Below are 15,421 nucleotides of genomic sequence, written 5' to 3'. Positions count from 1 at the left end.
CATAAATTCCGTTTTCATGGATGCCTGGATGTTAAACTCAATTGTTACACCTGGTAGAGCAGAACGCTGATCATTTTATTAAAGATGAAAGACTTTAGACAGTTTTTCAACTCTCAGTAATGCCATAGTGATCGTTTGATATATGGACCTGCAGCGGAGTTTAGACCCAGACACGGCTACTGACGTCAGACTGAACAACTGTCTTCACGATCGTGAGATCTAACGTTGCAACCAAGTACAAAACACGTACGAATCATAGCTGAAGCTGTATCCTTTGTCTGGCCTACTGTCATGGCGGCGGGGGGCGTGGCCCGCCTCCTGTGACATCAAGGTCCAAAGCACTATTCGGCTTACAGGATGATGACGTCACATATATTTAGAATCTTACAACAAATTTGGTCCTATGATGCTTTAATCCGTTGATCCGCAAAAGTCTATAAATAGGGGTGAAGAGCAATGACTTTTAGTTAATTAATTGCAGCATTTATGTTAGCAGAATTGAAACATTCACCAAAGAGGTATTTTGAAACACCTGGATCCTTTTTGGAGTAGCTGTTTACAGATTCCAACATGTCTCAGAGGAAACAACCCTACAGATTTCTAAGGTAAGTTTTCTTTCTTTTTTTCTGTTTTTAGGTTATTCACTGACAGAATAAGAATCACACAAGCTCACCTCTAGACAGCTGCCCTGCATGGTTTGAAGCAAAGTTTTCTTTCTTATTTCTCTTGTTCTTGTATATTTATAATTATTTATATATTTTCATGTAGGTAATGTCCTCAAGTTCTGTATAACCACTTTTTCCTCTCTCTGTGTTTGTTTCTCGTCTGTTGTTGTGTGTGTTTGTGTGTATTTGTCTCTTTCAAACAGGTGCCGGTCCTCACCTCTGCAGTGCTGCCGTCTCCTGTAGCGCTGCATGGTTCTAAGCTAAGTTTCCTTTCCTTTTTCTGTTCTCTTAGATTTGTCTTCAGGTTTGAAGTGTCTGTGTTGTGCAGCTGGTCTGCTCTGTCTCTAGACAGTTCAGGCTGCACCCACCAGTAAATGGTGGAGGCTCACAGCGACATACTCAACACACAAGTTTCTGAACTCTGCATGAGGGTTTCTCCGACGAAGTGAGGGCCGTGAGGCACAGCTCCCCGTCCCCCGGTGACCCTGCTAGGTCCACCTTCTTAGGGAAACCCTCTGCAGAGGAGCCGACAGAGCCAGGAACTTGTGAGTTGTGTGTGTCCACTCAGGCATCATTCATGCTTGTTCTGTAGGCAGTTCCTGTCAGAAGGAGGAGGCACAGCAGGAGCGTCGGGGGGCGGAAGACGGTGCCTCAGTGCCTCTCTCCTTCTGACATTGTTAAAGAAAACCCAACAAATTTATAATTATTTATATATTTACATGTAGGTAATGTCCTCAAGTTCTGTATAACCACTTTTTCCTCTCTCTGTGTTTGTTTCTCGTCTGTTGTTGTGTGTGTTTGTGTGTATTTGTCTCTTTCAAACAGGTGCCGGTCCTCACCTCTGCAGTGCTGCCGTCTCCTGTAGCGCTGCATGGTTCTAAGCTAAGTTTCCTTTCCTTTTTCTGTTCTCTTAGTTTTTGTCTTCAGGTTTGAAGTGTCTGTGTTGTGCAGCTGGTCTGGTCTGTCTCTAGACAGTTCAGGCTGCACCCACCAGTAAATGGTGGAGGCTCACAGCGACATACTCAACACACAAGTTTCTGAACTCTGCATGAGGGTTTCTCCGACGAAGTGAGGGCCGTGAGGCACAGCTCCCCGTCCCCCGGTGACCCTGCTAGGTCCACCTTCTTAGGGAAACCCTCTGCAGAGGAGCCGACAGAGCCAGGAACTTGTGAGTTGTGTGTGTCCACTCAGGCATCATTCATACTTGTTCTGTAGGCAGTTCCTGTCAGAAGGAGGAGGCACAGCAGGAGCGTCGGGGGGCGGAAGACGGTGCCTCAGTGCCTCTCTCCTTCTGACATTGTTAAAGAAAACCCAACAAATTTATAATTATTTATATATTTACATGTAGGTAATGTCCTCAAGTTCTGTATAACCACTTTTTCCTCTCTCTGTGTTTGTTTCTCATCTGTTGTTGTGTGTGTTTGTGTGTATTTGTCTCTTTCAAACAGGTGCCAGTCCTCACCTCTGCAGTGCTGCCGTCTCCTGTAGCGCTGCATGGTTCTAAGCTAAGTTTCCTTTCCTTTTTCTGTTCTCATAGTTTTTGTCCTCAGGTTTGAAGTGTCTGTGTTGTGCAGCTGGTCTGGTCTGTCTCTAGACAGTTCAGGCTGCACCCACCAGTAAATGGTGGAGGCTCACAGCGACATACTCAACACACAAGTTTCTGAACTCTGCATGAGGGTTTCTCCGACGAAGTGAGGGCCGTGAGGCACAGCTCCCCGTCCCCCGGTGACCCTGCTAGGTCCACCTTCTTAGGGAAACCCTCTGCAGAGGAGCTGACAGAGCCAGGAACTTGTGAGTTGTGTGTGTCCACTCAGGCATCATTCATGCTTGTTCTGTAGGCAGTTCCTGTCAGAAGGAGGAGGCACAGCAGGAGCGTCGGGGGGCGGAAGACGGTGCCTCAGTGCCTCTCTCCTTCTGACATTGTTAAAGAAAACCCAACAAATTTATAATTATTTATATATTTACATGTAGGTAATGTCCTCAAGTTCTGTATAACCACTTTTTCCTCTGTCTGTGTTTGTTTCTCGTCTGTTGTTGTGTGTGTTTGTGTGTATTTGTCTCTTTCAAACAGGTGCCGGTCCTCACCTCTGCAGTGCTGCCGTCTCCTGTAGCGCTGCATGGTTCTAAGCTAAGTTTCCTTTCCTTTTTCTGTTCTCTTAGTTTTTGTCTTCAGGTTTGAAGTGTCTGTGTTGTGCAGCTGGTCTGGTCTGTCTCTAGACAGTTCAGGCTGCACCCACCAGTAAATGGTGGAGGCTCACAGCGACATACTCAACACACAAGTTTCTGAACTCTGCATGAGGGTTTCTCCGACGAAGTGAGGGCCGTGAGGCACAGCTCCCCGTCCCCCGGTGACCCTGCTAGGTCCACCTTCTTAGGGAAACCCTCTGCAGAGGAGCTGACAGAGCCAGGAACTTGTGAGTTGTGTGTGTCCACTCAGACATCATTCATACTTGTTCTGTAGGCAGTTCCTGTCAGAAGGAGGAGGCACAGCAGGAGCGTCGGGGGGCGGAAGACGGTGCCTCAGTGCCTCTCTCCTTCTGACATTGTTAAAGAAAACCCAACAAATTTATAATTATTTATATATTTACATGTAGGTAATGTCCTCAAGTTCTGTATAACCACTTTTTCCTCTCTCTGTGTTTGTTTCTCGTCTGTTGTTGTGTGTGTTTGTGTGTATTTGTCTCTTTCAAACAGGTGCCGGTCCTCACCTCTGCAGTGCTGCCGTCTCCTGTAGCGCTGCATGGTTCTAAGCTAAGTTTCCTTTCCTTTTTCTGTTCTCTTAGATTTGTCCTCAGGTTTGAAGTGTCTGTGTTGTGCAGCTGGTCTGGTCTGTCTCTAGACAGTTCAGGCTGCACCCACCAGTAAATGGTGGAGGCTCACAGCGACATACTCAACACACAAGTTTCTGAACTCTGCATGAGGGTTTCTCCGACGAAGTGAGGGCCGTGAGGCACAGCTCCCCGTCCCCCAGTGACCCTGCTAGGTCCACCTTCTTAGGGAAACTCTCTGCAGAGGAGCTGACAGAGCCAGGAACTTGTGAGTTGTGTGTGTCCACTCAGGCATCATTCATGCTTGTTCTGTAGGCAGTTCCTGTCAGAAGGAGGAGGCACAGCAGGAGCGTCGGGGGGCGGAAGACGGTGCCTCAGTGCCTCTCTCCTTCGGACATTGTTAAAGAAAACCCAACAAATTTATAATTATTTTTAAATATTTACATGTAGGTAATGTCCTCAAGTTCTGTATAACCACTTTTTCCTCTCTCTGTGTTTGTTTCTCGTCTGTTGTTGTGTGTGTTTGTGTGTATTTGTCTCTTTCAAACAGGTGCCGGTCCTCACCTCTGCAGTGCTGCCGTCTCCTGTAGCGCTGCATGGTTCTAAGCTAAGTTTCCTTTCCTTTTTCTGTTCTCTTAGATTTGTCCTCAGGTTTGAATTGTCTGTGTTGTGCAGCTGGTCTGGTCTGTCTCTAGACAGTTCAGGCTGCACCCACCAGTAAATGGTGGAGGCTCACAGCGACATACTCAACACACAAGTTTCTGAACTCTGTATGAGGGGTTTCCCCGACAAAGTGAGGGCCGTGAGGCACAGCTCCCCGTCCCCCGGTGACCCTGCTAGGTCCACCTTCTTAGGGAAACCCTCTGCAGAGGAGCCGACAGAGCCAGGAACTTGTGAGTTGTGTGTGTCCACTCAGGCATCATTCATGCTTGTTCTGTAGGCAGTTCCTGTCAGAAGGAGGAGGGACAGCAGGAGCGTCGGGGGGCGGAAGACGGTGCCTCAGTGCCTCTCTCCTTCTGACATTGTTAAAGAAAACCCAACAAATTTATAATTATTTATATATTTACATGTAGGTAATGTCCTCAAGTTCTGTATAACCACTTTTTCCTCTGTCTGTGTTTGTTTCTCGTCTGTTGTTGTGTGTGTTTGTGTGTATTTGTCTCTTTCAAACAGGTGCCGGTCCTCACCTCTGCAGTGCTGCCGTCTCCTGTAGCGCTGCATGGTTCTAAGCTAAGTTTCCTTTCCTTTTTCTGTTCTCTTAGTTTTTGTCTTCAGGTTTGAAGTGTCTGTGTTGTGCAGCTGGTCTGGTCTGTCTCTAGACAGTTCAGGCTGCACCCACCAGTAAATGGTGGAGGCTCACAGCGACATACTCAACACACAAGTTTCTGAACTCTGCATGAGGGTTTCTCCGACGAAGTGAGGGCCGTGAGGCACAGCTCCCCGTCCCCCGGTGACCCTGCTAGGTCCACCTTCTTAGGGAAACCCTCTGCAGAGGAGCTGACAGAGCCAGGAACTTGTGAGTTGTGTGTGTCCACTCAGGCATCATTCATACTTGTTCTGTAGGCAGTTCCTGTCAGAAGGAGGAGGCACAGCAGGAGCGTCGGGGGGCGGAAGACGGTGCCTCAGTGCCTCTCTCCTTCTGACATTGTTAAAGAAAACCCAACAAATTTATAATTATTTATATATTTACATGTAGGTAATGTCCTCAAGTTCTGTATAACCACTTTTTCCTCTGTCTGTGTTTGTTTCTCGTCTGTTGTTGTGTGTGTTTGTGTGTATTTGTCTCTTTCAAACAGGTGCCGGTCCTCACCTCTGCAGTGCTGCCGTCTCCTGTAGCGCTGCATGGTTCTAAGCTAAGTTTCCTTTCCTTTTTCTGTTCTCATAGTTTTTGTCCTCAGGTTTGAAGTGTCTGTGTTGTGCAGCTGGTCTGGTCTGTCTCTAGACAGTTCAGACTGCACCCACCAGTAAATGGTGGAGGCTCACAGCGACATACTCAACACACAAGTTTCTGAACTCTGCATGAGGGTTTCTCCGACGAAGTGAGGGCCGTGAGGCACAGCTCCCCGTCCCCCGGTGACCCTGCTAGGTCCACCTTCTTAGGGAAACCCTCTGCAGAGGAGCCGACAGAGCCAGGAACTTGTGAGTTGTGTGTGTCCACTCAGGCATCATTCATGCTTGTTCTGTAGGCAGTTCCTGTCAGAAGGAGGAGGCACAGCAGGAGCGTCGGGGGGCGGAAGACGGTGCCTCAGTGCCTCTCTCCTTCTGACATTGTTAAAGAAAACCCAACAAATTTATAATTATTTATATATTTACATGTAGGTAATGTCCTCAAGTTCTGTATAACCACTTTTTCCTCTCTCTGTGTTTGTTTCTCATCTGTTGTTGTGTGTGTTTGTGTGTATTTGTCTCTTTCAAACAGGTGCCGGTCCTCACCTCTGCAGTGCTGCCGTCTCCTGTAGCGCTGCATGGTTCTAAGCTAAGTTTCCTTTCCTTTTTCTGTTCTCTTAGATTTGTCTTCAGGTTTGAAGTGTTTGTGTTGTGCAGCTGGTCTGGTCTGTCTCTAGACAGTTCAGGCTGCACCCACCAGGAAATGGTGGAGGCTCACAGCGACATACTCAACACACAAGTTTCTGAACTCTGCATGAGGGTTTCTCCGACGAAGTGAGGGCCGTGAGGCACAGCTCCCCGTCCCCCGGTGACCCTGCTAGGTCCACCTTCTTAGGGAAACCCTCTGCAGAGGAGCCGACAGAGCCAGGAACTTGTGAGTTGTGTGTGTCCACTCAGGCATCATTCATACTTGTTCTGTAGGCAGTTCCTGTCAGAAGGAGGAGGCACAGCAGGAGCGTCGGGGGGCGGAAGACGGTGCCTCAGTGCCTCTCTCCTTCTGACATTGTTAAAGAAAACCCAACAAATTTATAATTATTTTTATATATTTACATGTAGGTAATGTCCTCAAGTTCTGTATAACCACTTTTTCCTCTCTCTGTGTTTGTTTCTCGTCTGTTGTTGTGTGTGTTTGTGTGTATTTGTCTCTTTCAAACAGGTGCCGGTCCTCACCTCTGCAGTGCTGCCGTCTCCTGTAGCGCTGCATGGTTCTAAGCTAAGTTTCCTTTCCTTTTTCTGTTCTCATAGTTTTTGTCCTCAGGTTTGAAGTGTCTGTGTTGTGCAGCTGGTCTGGTCTGTCTCTAGACAGTTCAGACTGCACCCACCAGTAAATGGTGGAGGCTCACAGCGACATACTCAACACACAAGTTTCTGAACTCTGCATGAGGGTTTCTCCGACGAAGTGAGGGCCGTGAGGCACAGCTCCCCGTCCCCCGGTGACCCTGCTAGGTCCACCTTCTTAGGGAAACCCTCTGCAGAGGAGCCGACAGAGCCAGGAACTTGTGAGTTGTGTGTGTCCACTCAGGCATCATTCATGCTTGTTCTGTAGGCAGTTCCTGTCAGAAGGAGGAGGCACAGCAGGAGCGTCGGGGGGCGGAAGACGGTGCCTCAGTGCCTCTCTCCTTCTGACATTGTTAATACATATACAATGGCGTAATGTGTAGTCTTAATTTGCACTAACCGATTTAATTAGCTTGACCTTTCTTTGACCTAGTTAACCCCGGTTAATTGGCACATGTGCGTTTATTAAAGTAAAAGTTTTAAGGTTTGCTATTAATTAAACAGCGTTAACTAAGAACTGTTTTTGTCTTTTTATAGCTTAACTACAATATATTACGTCGTAATTACTTTTGGATTGGTATGTGCCACACCCTTTTACGCAGGTGTACCCACTGTTATTTAAATTACATATGTGGAAAATTACTGACAGCAGGAAATTTGGAATTAAACTACTTCGAATTGATATTTGCATTAAAAATAAATCCATTATATCTGAAGGCCATTAGTCATAATGACTTTACACACCCATCACTTTTTTTAGTATCAGTAATACAGTCTTGTGTGTGGCATAATCTTTTTGGTTTCTGAAGTAGTCATACTGTCATAAATATAGATAACCAGTCCAATAGTCACCCCAAAATTATATCACATACATAATTGATTCATTACATTCAAGATGTATTGTCATGACTTTTACCACATATAGACCTGTCGTGGTTTAAACAGGTATAATAAACTTTTCTATTTTCTTGTTTATGTTTAGGGGAGCAGCTGTTTTACTGGCGCTACAAAGGCACAGACAAAACCATAAAGACAACGGTAGTCTGTGGGGCTGATGAGGCAAACACAATTTTTTCAGATTTTCATGTCAGTCCTACTGGGGCCCATTGCGGGCAAACAAAAACAAGAGAAGCCATTTCAAAGCGGTTCTACTGGCCAGGGATGTCAGTGGACATCAACAATTGGGTGGGTACTCCAAAACAAACTCTATGTAATTCGACTACTGCTAAATTATTTTAAGAGGAACACAGCAATGTTTCTGTATCTCTCAAAATAAGTTATGTAAACCTTGATCATCAACTATTGTGTTTGTTATTGAATTGCTTTTATTTTTGATTATGTTTCACAGTGCGCACTTTGCCAGGCAAGTGCTGCAACAATTAAAAAACCAGCAGAATACATTCCGATAAAGGTTAGTCATCGACCATAGCAAATAATCACATTTAATCACACAATGTTTTCATTGCTTAGAAACCTACTGATTATATACTTGAAAAAATTATAACAGTAGACTAGCATTCTGTGTAATTTCAGTATTATTAACTTAACTATGATTTTCTTTTTAAGGTCTCTCAGCCATTTGAACTGGTTGGGATGGACCTCATTGGAAAACCTACTGAAACTAACAATGGACATCAATACATATGTGTTTTTATTTATTATTTTACAAAATGGCCACAAGCATACCCTTTAAAGTCAAAATCAGCCGGGGAAGTGACAAACTGTCTCATAAAATTCGTCCACCAGTTCGAAGCCCCGAAAAGGATTTTTACTGACTTACCAAGGCAAAGAATTTGTCAATTCTGTAACTACTTTAGTCTTTGGCAAAAATATGTGAACTCATATTTGAATAATTTTTTGAAAATGGTTAATTTTCTGGTCTTTATAAATCTGTTGTTGAGATATTAGTATGACAGCTGTTTATTTAAATTCTTATTGTAATGTGCTTATAGCCAGTGTATATAACTTTCTTTTGCAGCTCAACAAAAGGGTTTGCGGACTGTTAAAAATTAAAAGAAGCCTCTGCTCCCCTTATCACCCTCAAACGAATGGGCTGGTGGAGAAAATGAATGGCACCATCCAGAGGTAAATTCTTGGAGTACATGTTATACATTTATGGGGGTTCCCTTCAAACAAAACATTAATGCATGACATTAAACTATTAAAAAATGTAAATGATCTTTCATATGAATGTCTTCTATGTGCTTTCATTGTCAGAGCCCTGTGTAAAGTCGTTGGCGACCAACCAGAAATGTGGGATGAGTACCTGGATGCTGTAATGTTTGGACTCAGAACTAAAAAACAAGTGACCACCAAATACTCGCCTTATTACCTAATGTTTGGCAGAGAGGCTCGCTATCCTTCCGAAATCCCAGAAGAGTTCATGGTATGTCTTTTTGTCTGTGACAAACTACACGGAAATCCCACACAACGAAACTTTTTTAGTTTTTGAGGCGCAGGCAGATCAGTTTCAATGGATGCTATGTCACCGCCATAAAAGGACAACAACACTGAATATTTCTATGGATTGTTCCACCCCTTAATAACAGTTTTCTTCATGTCCAATCAATTCCAGGATACACTGAAGCTTTGCCAGAAATACATTGTGTCTTAAAACCTTACCAAAGACACTTAATGTAAATTTTCACTGTATTTCTCAGTTCTTTTATGTATTATCTGTGTATCGTACACAAATTATAGTAATGATAGACATGTCTTTTGATTCAAAGGTTGATGAGACTGTGGAAGACATTGTGGGGCAGGAGGAGGTGTCGGAAGACATTCAAAAGCATCAAAAACTGTTGGAACTGGTGAAGGACAACGTGGTCAAAGCTCAGGAAAAAACAAAGGGCAAAATAAAAATGATGAAGAGAGATGTCGTCTTCAAAGTTGGTGACAAAGTTTTAAGAGCTAACATAAGAAGCCAGCAGAGGAAAGGGGGGAAACTTGAAGCAAACTTTTTAGGCCCTTACATTATTACAGCAATCCAAGGTAAAAGTGCAGATCTTCAGGATTCCAATGGGACAATCATTCCAAAAGTAAATATTGACCAACTAAAGTTAAGCAAAGACAGCATGCCAAGAGTGCCACACCGGGGTTTAAAGAAAACAGCAGCCACATTACTAACAGCACAACCAGATCCAGCAGCACCAGCATCTGCTCTAGCTTCACAGGCTACAGCAGCACCAGTGGCGGTAGCACCAGCACCTCCTCCTAAAGCTACACAGGCTACAGCACCAATGGCATCACTTACATCACTACCAGTTCAAACACAACATCCATCTCCAGTTCCACAAGGTATACCAATAACGGTATCAGAACCAGAGTCAGGAGCAACAGCACAGAAAGTGAACGAACCACCAGAACCAGCCACAAGTGCTACAGCACCAGAACACGCTACAGCTCTACAAACCGAATCCAAAACAGCAGCCGACCCAGCCTCAAAGACCATAACAGCAGACCAGGCCTCACAGACCACAACGGCAGACCCGACCACAACAGCAGACCCAGCCTCACAAACCACAACAGCAGACCCAGCCTCACAGACCACAGCTCCAAATGCTACAACCACACAAGCCTCAGGTCCACAGATTACAGCCCAGCAATCTACAGCACAAACCATAGAACCAACAGTTGCAGAGAAATGTAAATAAATATACTATTTTTTTATTTTTAAAAAAAGGACTTTTGTTCCTATGACAGTGTTTGTTTCAGTACTCTGTAGATCATGGCATAGGAAATTTTACACCTTTAAAAAGATTTTGTTAGGTATATTTCCTAACAGAATATTTAAATTTAACAATATGTTAATGCTTTAAAAAAACATTCATGGGGCAAAACATTATAGAAAACTTGTAAAAGGATGTAAGCCACATGTGTAAAATTACACAAATGAAAAAGTGAGTCCTTCAAAACTGTGAATCTTTCTTTTGTTGTTGTGTAACCCAGAATGTTCATGATTGATATTGTACATCTGATGTACACTAAGAGTGAAAAGTTTGGACACACCTTCATTTTAATGTTGCTTCTTAATTTCCTTGTCTATTTTGTAGATTCATTGTTAGAACTCGAGGCATCAAAACTATGAATGGACACATATGGAGCACTAACCCTAACACAAATGATGTAGTAAACCAAAAAGTATGAAAGAACCAAAAATATTTTTTTATATCTTAGATTCTTCAAATTAGCCATGTAGCTTCAACTAAACATAATTTTAAAAAATTGTTGTAATAGGTGTTTCTGCTGGAAAAAAGATATGATAGGGGGCAAGAGCATTTCTATTGCTATGTATTTAAATTTCTTTTCTTTTATTAATATGAATTTATTTAAATTTCTTTGTAGAACATTGCAAGTGTAACTTTACCCCCAAATAAAAGCAAATTTAAGTTCTCCTTTTTTTTTTACAAAATACAATGTTAAACCATGTGCCCATTTTATCAGCGTCTTAAAAGTATTTACCCTGAAACACGTCTTTTGTCAGACAACTACATAAGAAATTATGCATTTGAAATTTTGATTTACATTTAGTCCTGCTGACTTATCTCTTTTTCTCATTACTTTTTGTAGATATAATGGATGCCTGGGCTGGAAAGAGTCCTCACATTCTACTCTCCAGAATTGGTGCTTACAAATTATTCTACTGGGATATCCAACAAATTGGTCCAGACATGGAGTTGGAAAGTGAGGTACAGTGATCTTTACTGACAACAATGCAACTATCAGTGTTTTATTCATTGACAACAGTTAACAAATGTTTACATTTTGTATTCGCAGTCTATTAATGCATATCTTGCGATCATGGTGAGACAATGCAATCGTCATAATTCAGCAAAAGCAGCATTCATTGATTCATTTTCAATGACTGCCATTTGGAAGAGAAAAGCTCCAAGACTCAAGGTAGGTATCTCTAGAAAGAATCTTGTGTGTATTGTTTAAGTATCTCAGATCATATCCACATCCAGATTTAGATTGGATAACAGCTTATGCAGAAAGAATGATTGAGACTGGGGTTAGTAGATGTGGATAGTTTATTAGACTTGACAGTTCTCTTTTGTTCTCTGCTTGTCTGGTTTCCTCCTCTTTTTGTACACACTCCAATCAATGCTTGATTTGAGATTTTCAAACATTTGGGCTAATATCTCTTTTGAAATCATCAACACTGCTTCATCTCTTTAATAGGTACCTTTTTATTATCAAGTGATTCATACGTCACTGTTAAAGAGGCTTAAGAAAGCATTAAACATTATTCTGCAGATGGTAAAAGGATCGCATTGAAAATGATTGAAAATGAACTCCATGTCCAAAAAAAATCCTTAGAAAGACCTTTATTAGTCTTGGAGGAAGTAATGTGCAAAACCACTTATAAAAAATATAAGATAGTCCAGCTTCTTGCACAGGTTAAAGAAATGAGGGGTGAATCATGGCTGTCGCAGAGTACTTTATAAGTGGATGATATATAATATATCATAAATGGCTTTAATAAAAAAGGACTCTAAACAACATGTTATTGCATTTCTTTCTGAAGTGAATATTTTTATTGTTTTGTTTCAATTTAAGAGCAAACCCATGGAGCATGAAGTCATTCTGGGAATTGTAAATGAACATCATCACTGGACATTAGTGGTAAAAAAATAATTGCATTTACAATATTCATCAAATCAGTTTTATAAGACAAATGCATGGCATGCAGATAATCTTAAGTCTTGAATTATTACATGTAATTCTCCACATAATTTTACTGTAGGTCATTTACCCACAAGAAAAGAAGTCACTGTATCTTGATCCACTCGGAGAAACTAAACAAGGTATCCAAAATTGTTTGGAATCAACAAGGTAAGGATAAATGTTGAAATTTATTTTGACCCTTTATTAAACGCTTTGTTGCTGTTGTTATTTTTGTGTTTATTATGACAATTATAAGTATGATGTCAATCAAAAAAAATTTAAAAAAAATTGGCACTCAAAATTAAAAAAATAGCAGCAACAGGTTTGAATTTTTGTGTTGGCCTTCTGATATTGTGGTGTTATGGGTTAATTTTGCCTTTACAGAGACGTCTCCCCATGTTTCAATGTTTATTTGAGGACCTGATGTCTGTATGAGATGATGTTTTTACATTAGAAAATATAGCACGGGGAGAATAATGTTTAGTAGTCGCATAAAGTGTTGCGGAGGTTTAGCACTAAAACATCAGACAAATGTCTAAAATAATTTCACATAGGTTATACATGTGTGAATTTCATCTTTGCTCCTCCTCCACATCTCTTCAAAGTGTACTGTGTAAGTGATTGATTTCTATATCATGGGCGGAAACGGGGAAAAATAAAGCACAAGTAATTGTCCACGGAAATGCGTTGTAGACTTTTAAAAAGTAATGATTTTAACAAAACAGTGTGGTCAGTTCTTAACTTGATGTTCAACAGACACTTAAGCTCTCCATACTGTTTGAAGGAAACGGTTTCCAGGGCCTAATCCGTGGATCGACTTCCTTCGAGGCGTGGACGTCTATCAGCAGAGAATGTACCTTCACCTATCAGCAGAGAATGTCCCTTAGTCTGTAACACAGTCAAATATATTCTCAAGCAATATTCAAGCATGCCATTCAGCGTGTTAGTACGAGCTCGGGAGCAGCTTGGGAGAACAAGAAAACAGAGACTGCTTTAGATTGTCTTCCCAAATTGACTCAACTTTATTCACAAGTACAACAGTTTATATAGAGGGTAAAATTCATGAGACAGCAGATTTATCAGTTTAAACCAGTACAGACCAAGATAAGGCAGCGTCTTCCTGCCCTTGGGTGAAGAAGCATCCTTTGTGTAGTGTATCAGTTCAGCTACAATTGTGATTATCTCAGCGACATATTTTCAAGACACAAAACGAAGAGTTCTTTCATTAGTGAAATCTGAAACAAACCATTTGGCCTTCAACAGGCGTCTAAAAGATTAAGAAACTAATGTAGCTGAGGGAGTGATCTCTGTGGTATTTCAACCTTGTACCAGCCTGTGATTCTCACACATCAATTCTTGGGTCAAAGAGAAAAATAACTAAAACAAAGGGGCCTTATTGAATGACAGAGTTTTCCTGTATAATGTCACTATAAAACAATATCCAGTAAATGCTACCATGGTACTAAAATACCTAACACTGTTCACCTTCTTGTGTCACCAAAATTTTAAAACATGTTATTTGTTTTTATTGTACTTATCTTTCAGGGCATTCATGCGAAAAAAAGGATGCAACGTCTCAAGATGGACTTGTGACACAGTCAAACACCCAAAACAAGTGGACGCTACCTCATGTGGAGTCTTTGCATTGAAAGTACGAGTCTTAACCGAAATACATACATATATACGAGAATATTGGAAATGTTGTGTTGTAATAAATGTTAATGACAGGAAAAGGAATATAAGATAATTACACAATAAAAGAAAGAAATTGATTCACAGGAAACAAATTACTATAAAATAACATTTACGATATTAGCCTATTTAGTCATCTTAGAATCTCTTTTTCAGTTTGCTGAAAAGATCTTGCGAAAAGAGTCAATAGACTTTCCGTCTACAAAAAAGGCCATAAACACACACAGGCTGCAAATTGCCACCACTCTTCTCCTAGAGACAGGTAACTCATTTTCCACCATTCAATGTTCTCACATCATGAATATTTTCATCATGATGGCTGTAGAAACAAACCATATAGTTGTTTGAATGAAGTAATAAGTGCAGTAGGTAGTATACTCTATGTGCTATTTTTTCACTTTTTAAAACAGATAACTTGACAAACATCTGTCATTTCTGCGGGGAAGAAGAGCATGAAACTGACAACAAATGGGTAATGACATCAAGAAAGACTGCTAAATGTTATGATCAATTCCCATAAATGAAATTTTAACATTGGGATTTGTAATTATTTATTTTTTTACAGATTCAGTTTGAGATGTGTTTGCAGTGGTTCCACCAGCTCTGCGTGAAAAGCCCACCACCAGAAGATGTGTTTATTTGTCTCGCTTGTACATAGTTGACACTAAAGGTCCACAGCTAGTGTTCTTATGGCACACATTGTCGAGAACACATATCTACATATATAGATGTAGATGTTAAATTAAGAAGTCTAAAAAAACCAAATGGTCTCCAAAGTTACTGTAGTTATTAGTTATACTGTTATTTATTTTGCAAATAAACTCTTTCGTGATAGCAAAACCAAGGTGCATTATTGATGGGGGGGGGGGGGGGCACACATTTTGGCAGCCGATGCCACACAGCCTGATAAAATCTGTATCCCTCCATAACTTTTGCTGTGAATAAGACATCTTCTCCAAAGTTACTGTACTTATTGGTTATACTGTGACTTATTTGGCAAATATACCCTTTGGGATGGCAAAGGCAATATGGATTACAGATGGGGGGGGGCACACATTTTGGCAGCCGATGCCATACATCCTGATAAAATCTGTATCCCTCCATAACTTTTGCTGTGAATAAGACATCTTCTCCAAAGTTACTGTACTTATTGGTTATACTGAGATTGATTTTGCAAATAAACTCATTCGTGATAGCTTCGCTACAAAATGTAAACCGAGTGTAAATTCACTGGAGAGCGACGTGTTTCCATGATCGCATCTGGTTTTACAGTATTATAGTATCAAAGTCTTTTTCTAGACAAAGTATTCCCAGCAGGTTATTTCAGTGTACAGTATAAGGTAAACTGTCTTCCACACGGCACATTACAATGTCACGAAACTAATATTAAATTCATCGAGTCTGCTGTTTTCCAGCTTTTACTCTTTATCGCGTCGACTGCAGATCAGTGACAAGTAGCATACA

General features: G+C 41.4%; 1 protein-coding gene across 2 annotated transcripts; it reads left to right on the top strand.

Moving 5' to 3' along the window:
* Positions 1-7,938: 7,938 nt before the first annotated feature.
* LOC101473401 (uncharacterized) lies at positions 7,939-14,787 on the top strand. 2 transcript variants are annotated; one of them, XM_076891181.1, is made up of 13 exons: positions 7,939-8,009; positions 8,165-8,402; positions 8,577-8,683; positions 8,816-8,984; positions 9,328-10,243; positions 11,168-11,286; positions 11,375-11,497; positions 12,158-12,223; positions 12,345-12,433; positions 13,811-13,916; positions 14,114-14,219; positions 14,368-14,429; positions 14,523-14,787. In XM_076891181.1, exons 3-13 carry the CDS (start codon positions 8,664-8,666, stop codon positions 14,613-14,615), a joined length of 1,869 nt encoding a protein of 622 aa, XP_076747296.1. In that variant the 5' UTR covers positions 7,939-8,009; positions 8,165-8,402; positions 8,577-8,663; the 3' UTR covers positions 14,616-14,787. The 2 variants fall into 2 exon arrangements, with proteins under 2 accessions (XP_076747296.1, XP_024660216.2); XM_024804448.2 differs by lacking the exons at positions 7,939-8,009; positions 8,165-8,402 and having other exon boundaries at positions 8,502-8,683.
* Positions 14,788-15,421: the final 634 nt, after the last annotated feature.

Source organism: Maylandia zebra, linkage group LG12 (genome assembly GCF_041146795.1).
Source record: "Maylandia zebra isolate NMK-2024a linkage group LG12, Mzebra_GT3a, whole genome shotgun sequence".
NCBI lineage: Eukaryota > Metazoa > Chordata > Actinopteri > Cichliformes > Cichlidae > Maylandia > Maylandia zebra.
The sequence above is the reverse complement of the archived record's forward strand: the minus strand, read 5'-3'. Positions and strand labels throughout refer to the sequence as shown.

Excerpts from the sequence above, each read along its gene's own strand:
- LOC101473401 (XM_024804448.2), top strand. The coding sequence starts at position 8,508 with ATGACAGCTGTTTATTTAAATTCTTATTGTAATGTGCTTATAGCCAGT. Across the intron at positions 12,224-12,344 it reads ATCATCACTGGACATTAGTG|GTCATTTACCCACAAGAAAA; the intron begins GTAAAAAAATAA and ends ATTTTACTGTAG. Across the intron at positions 14,430-14,522 it reads ATGAAACTGACAACAAATGG|ATTCAGTTTGAGATGTGTTT; the intron begins GTAATGACATCA and ends ATTTTTTTACAG.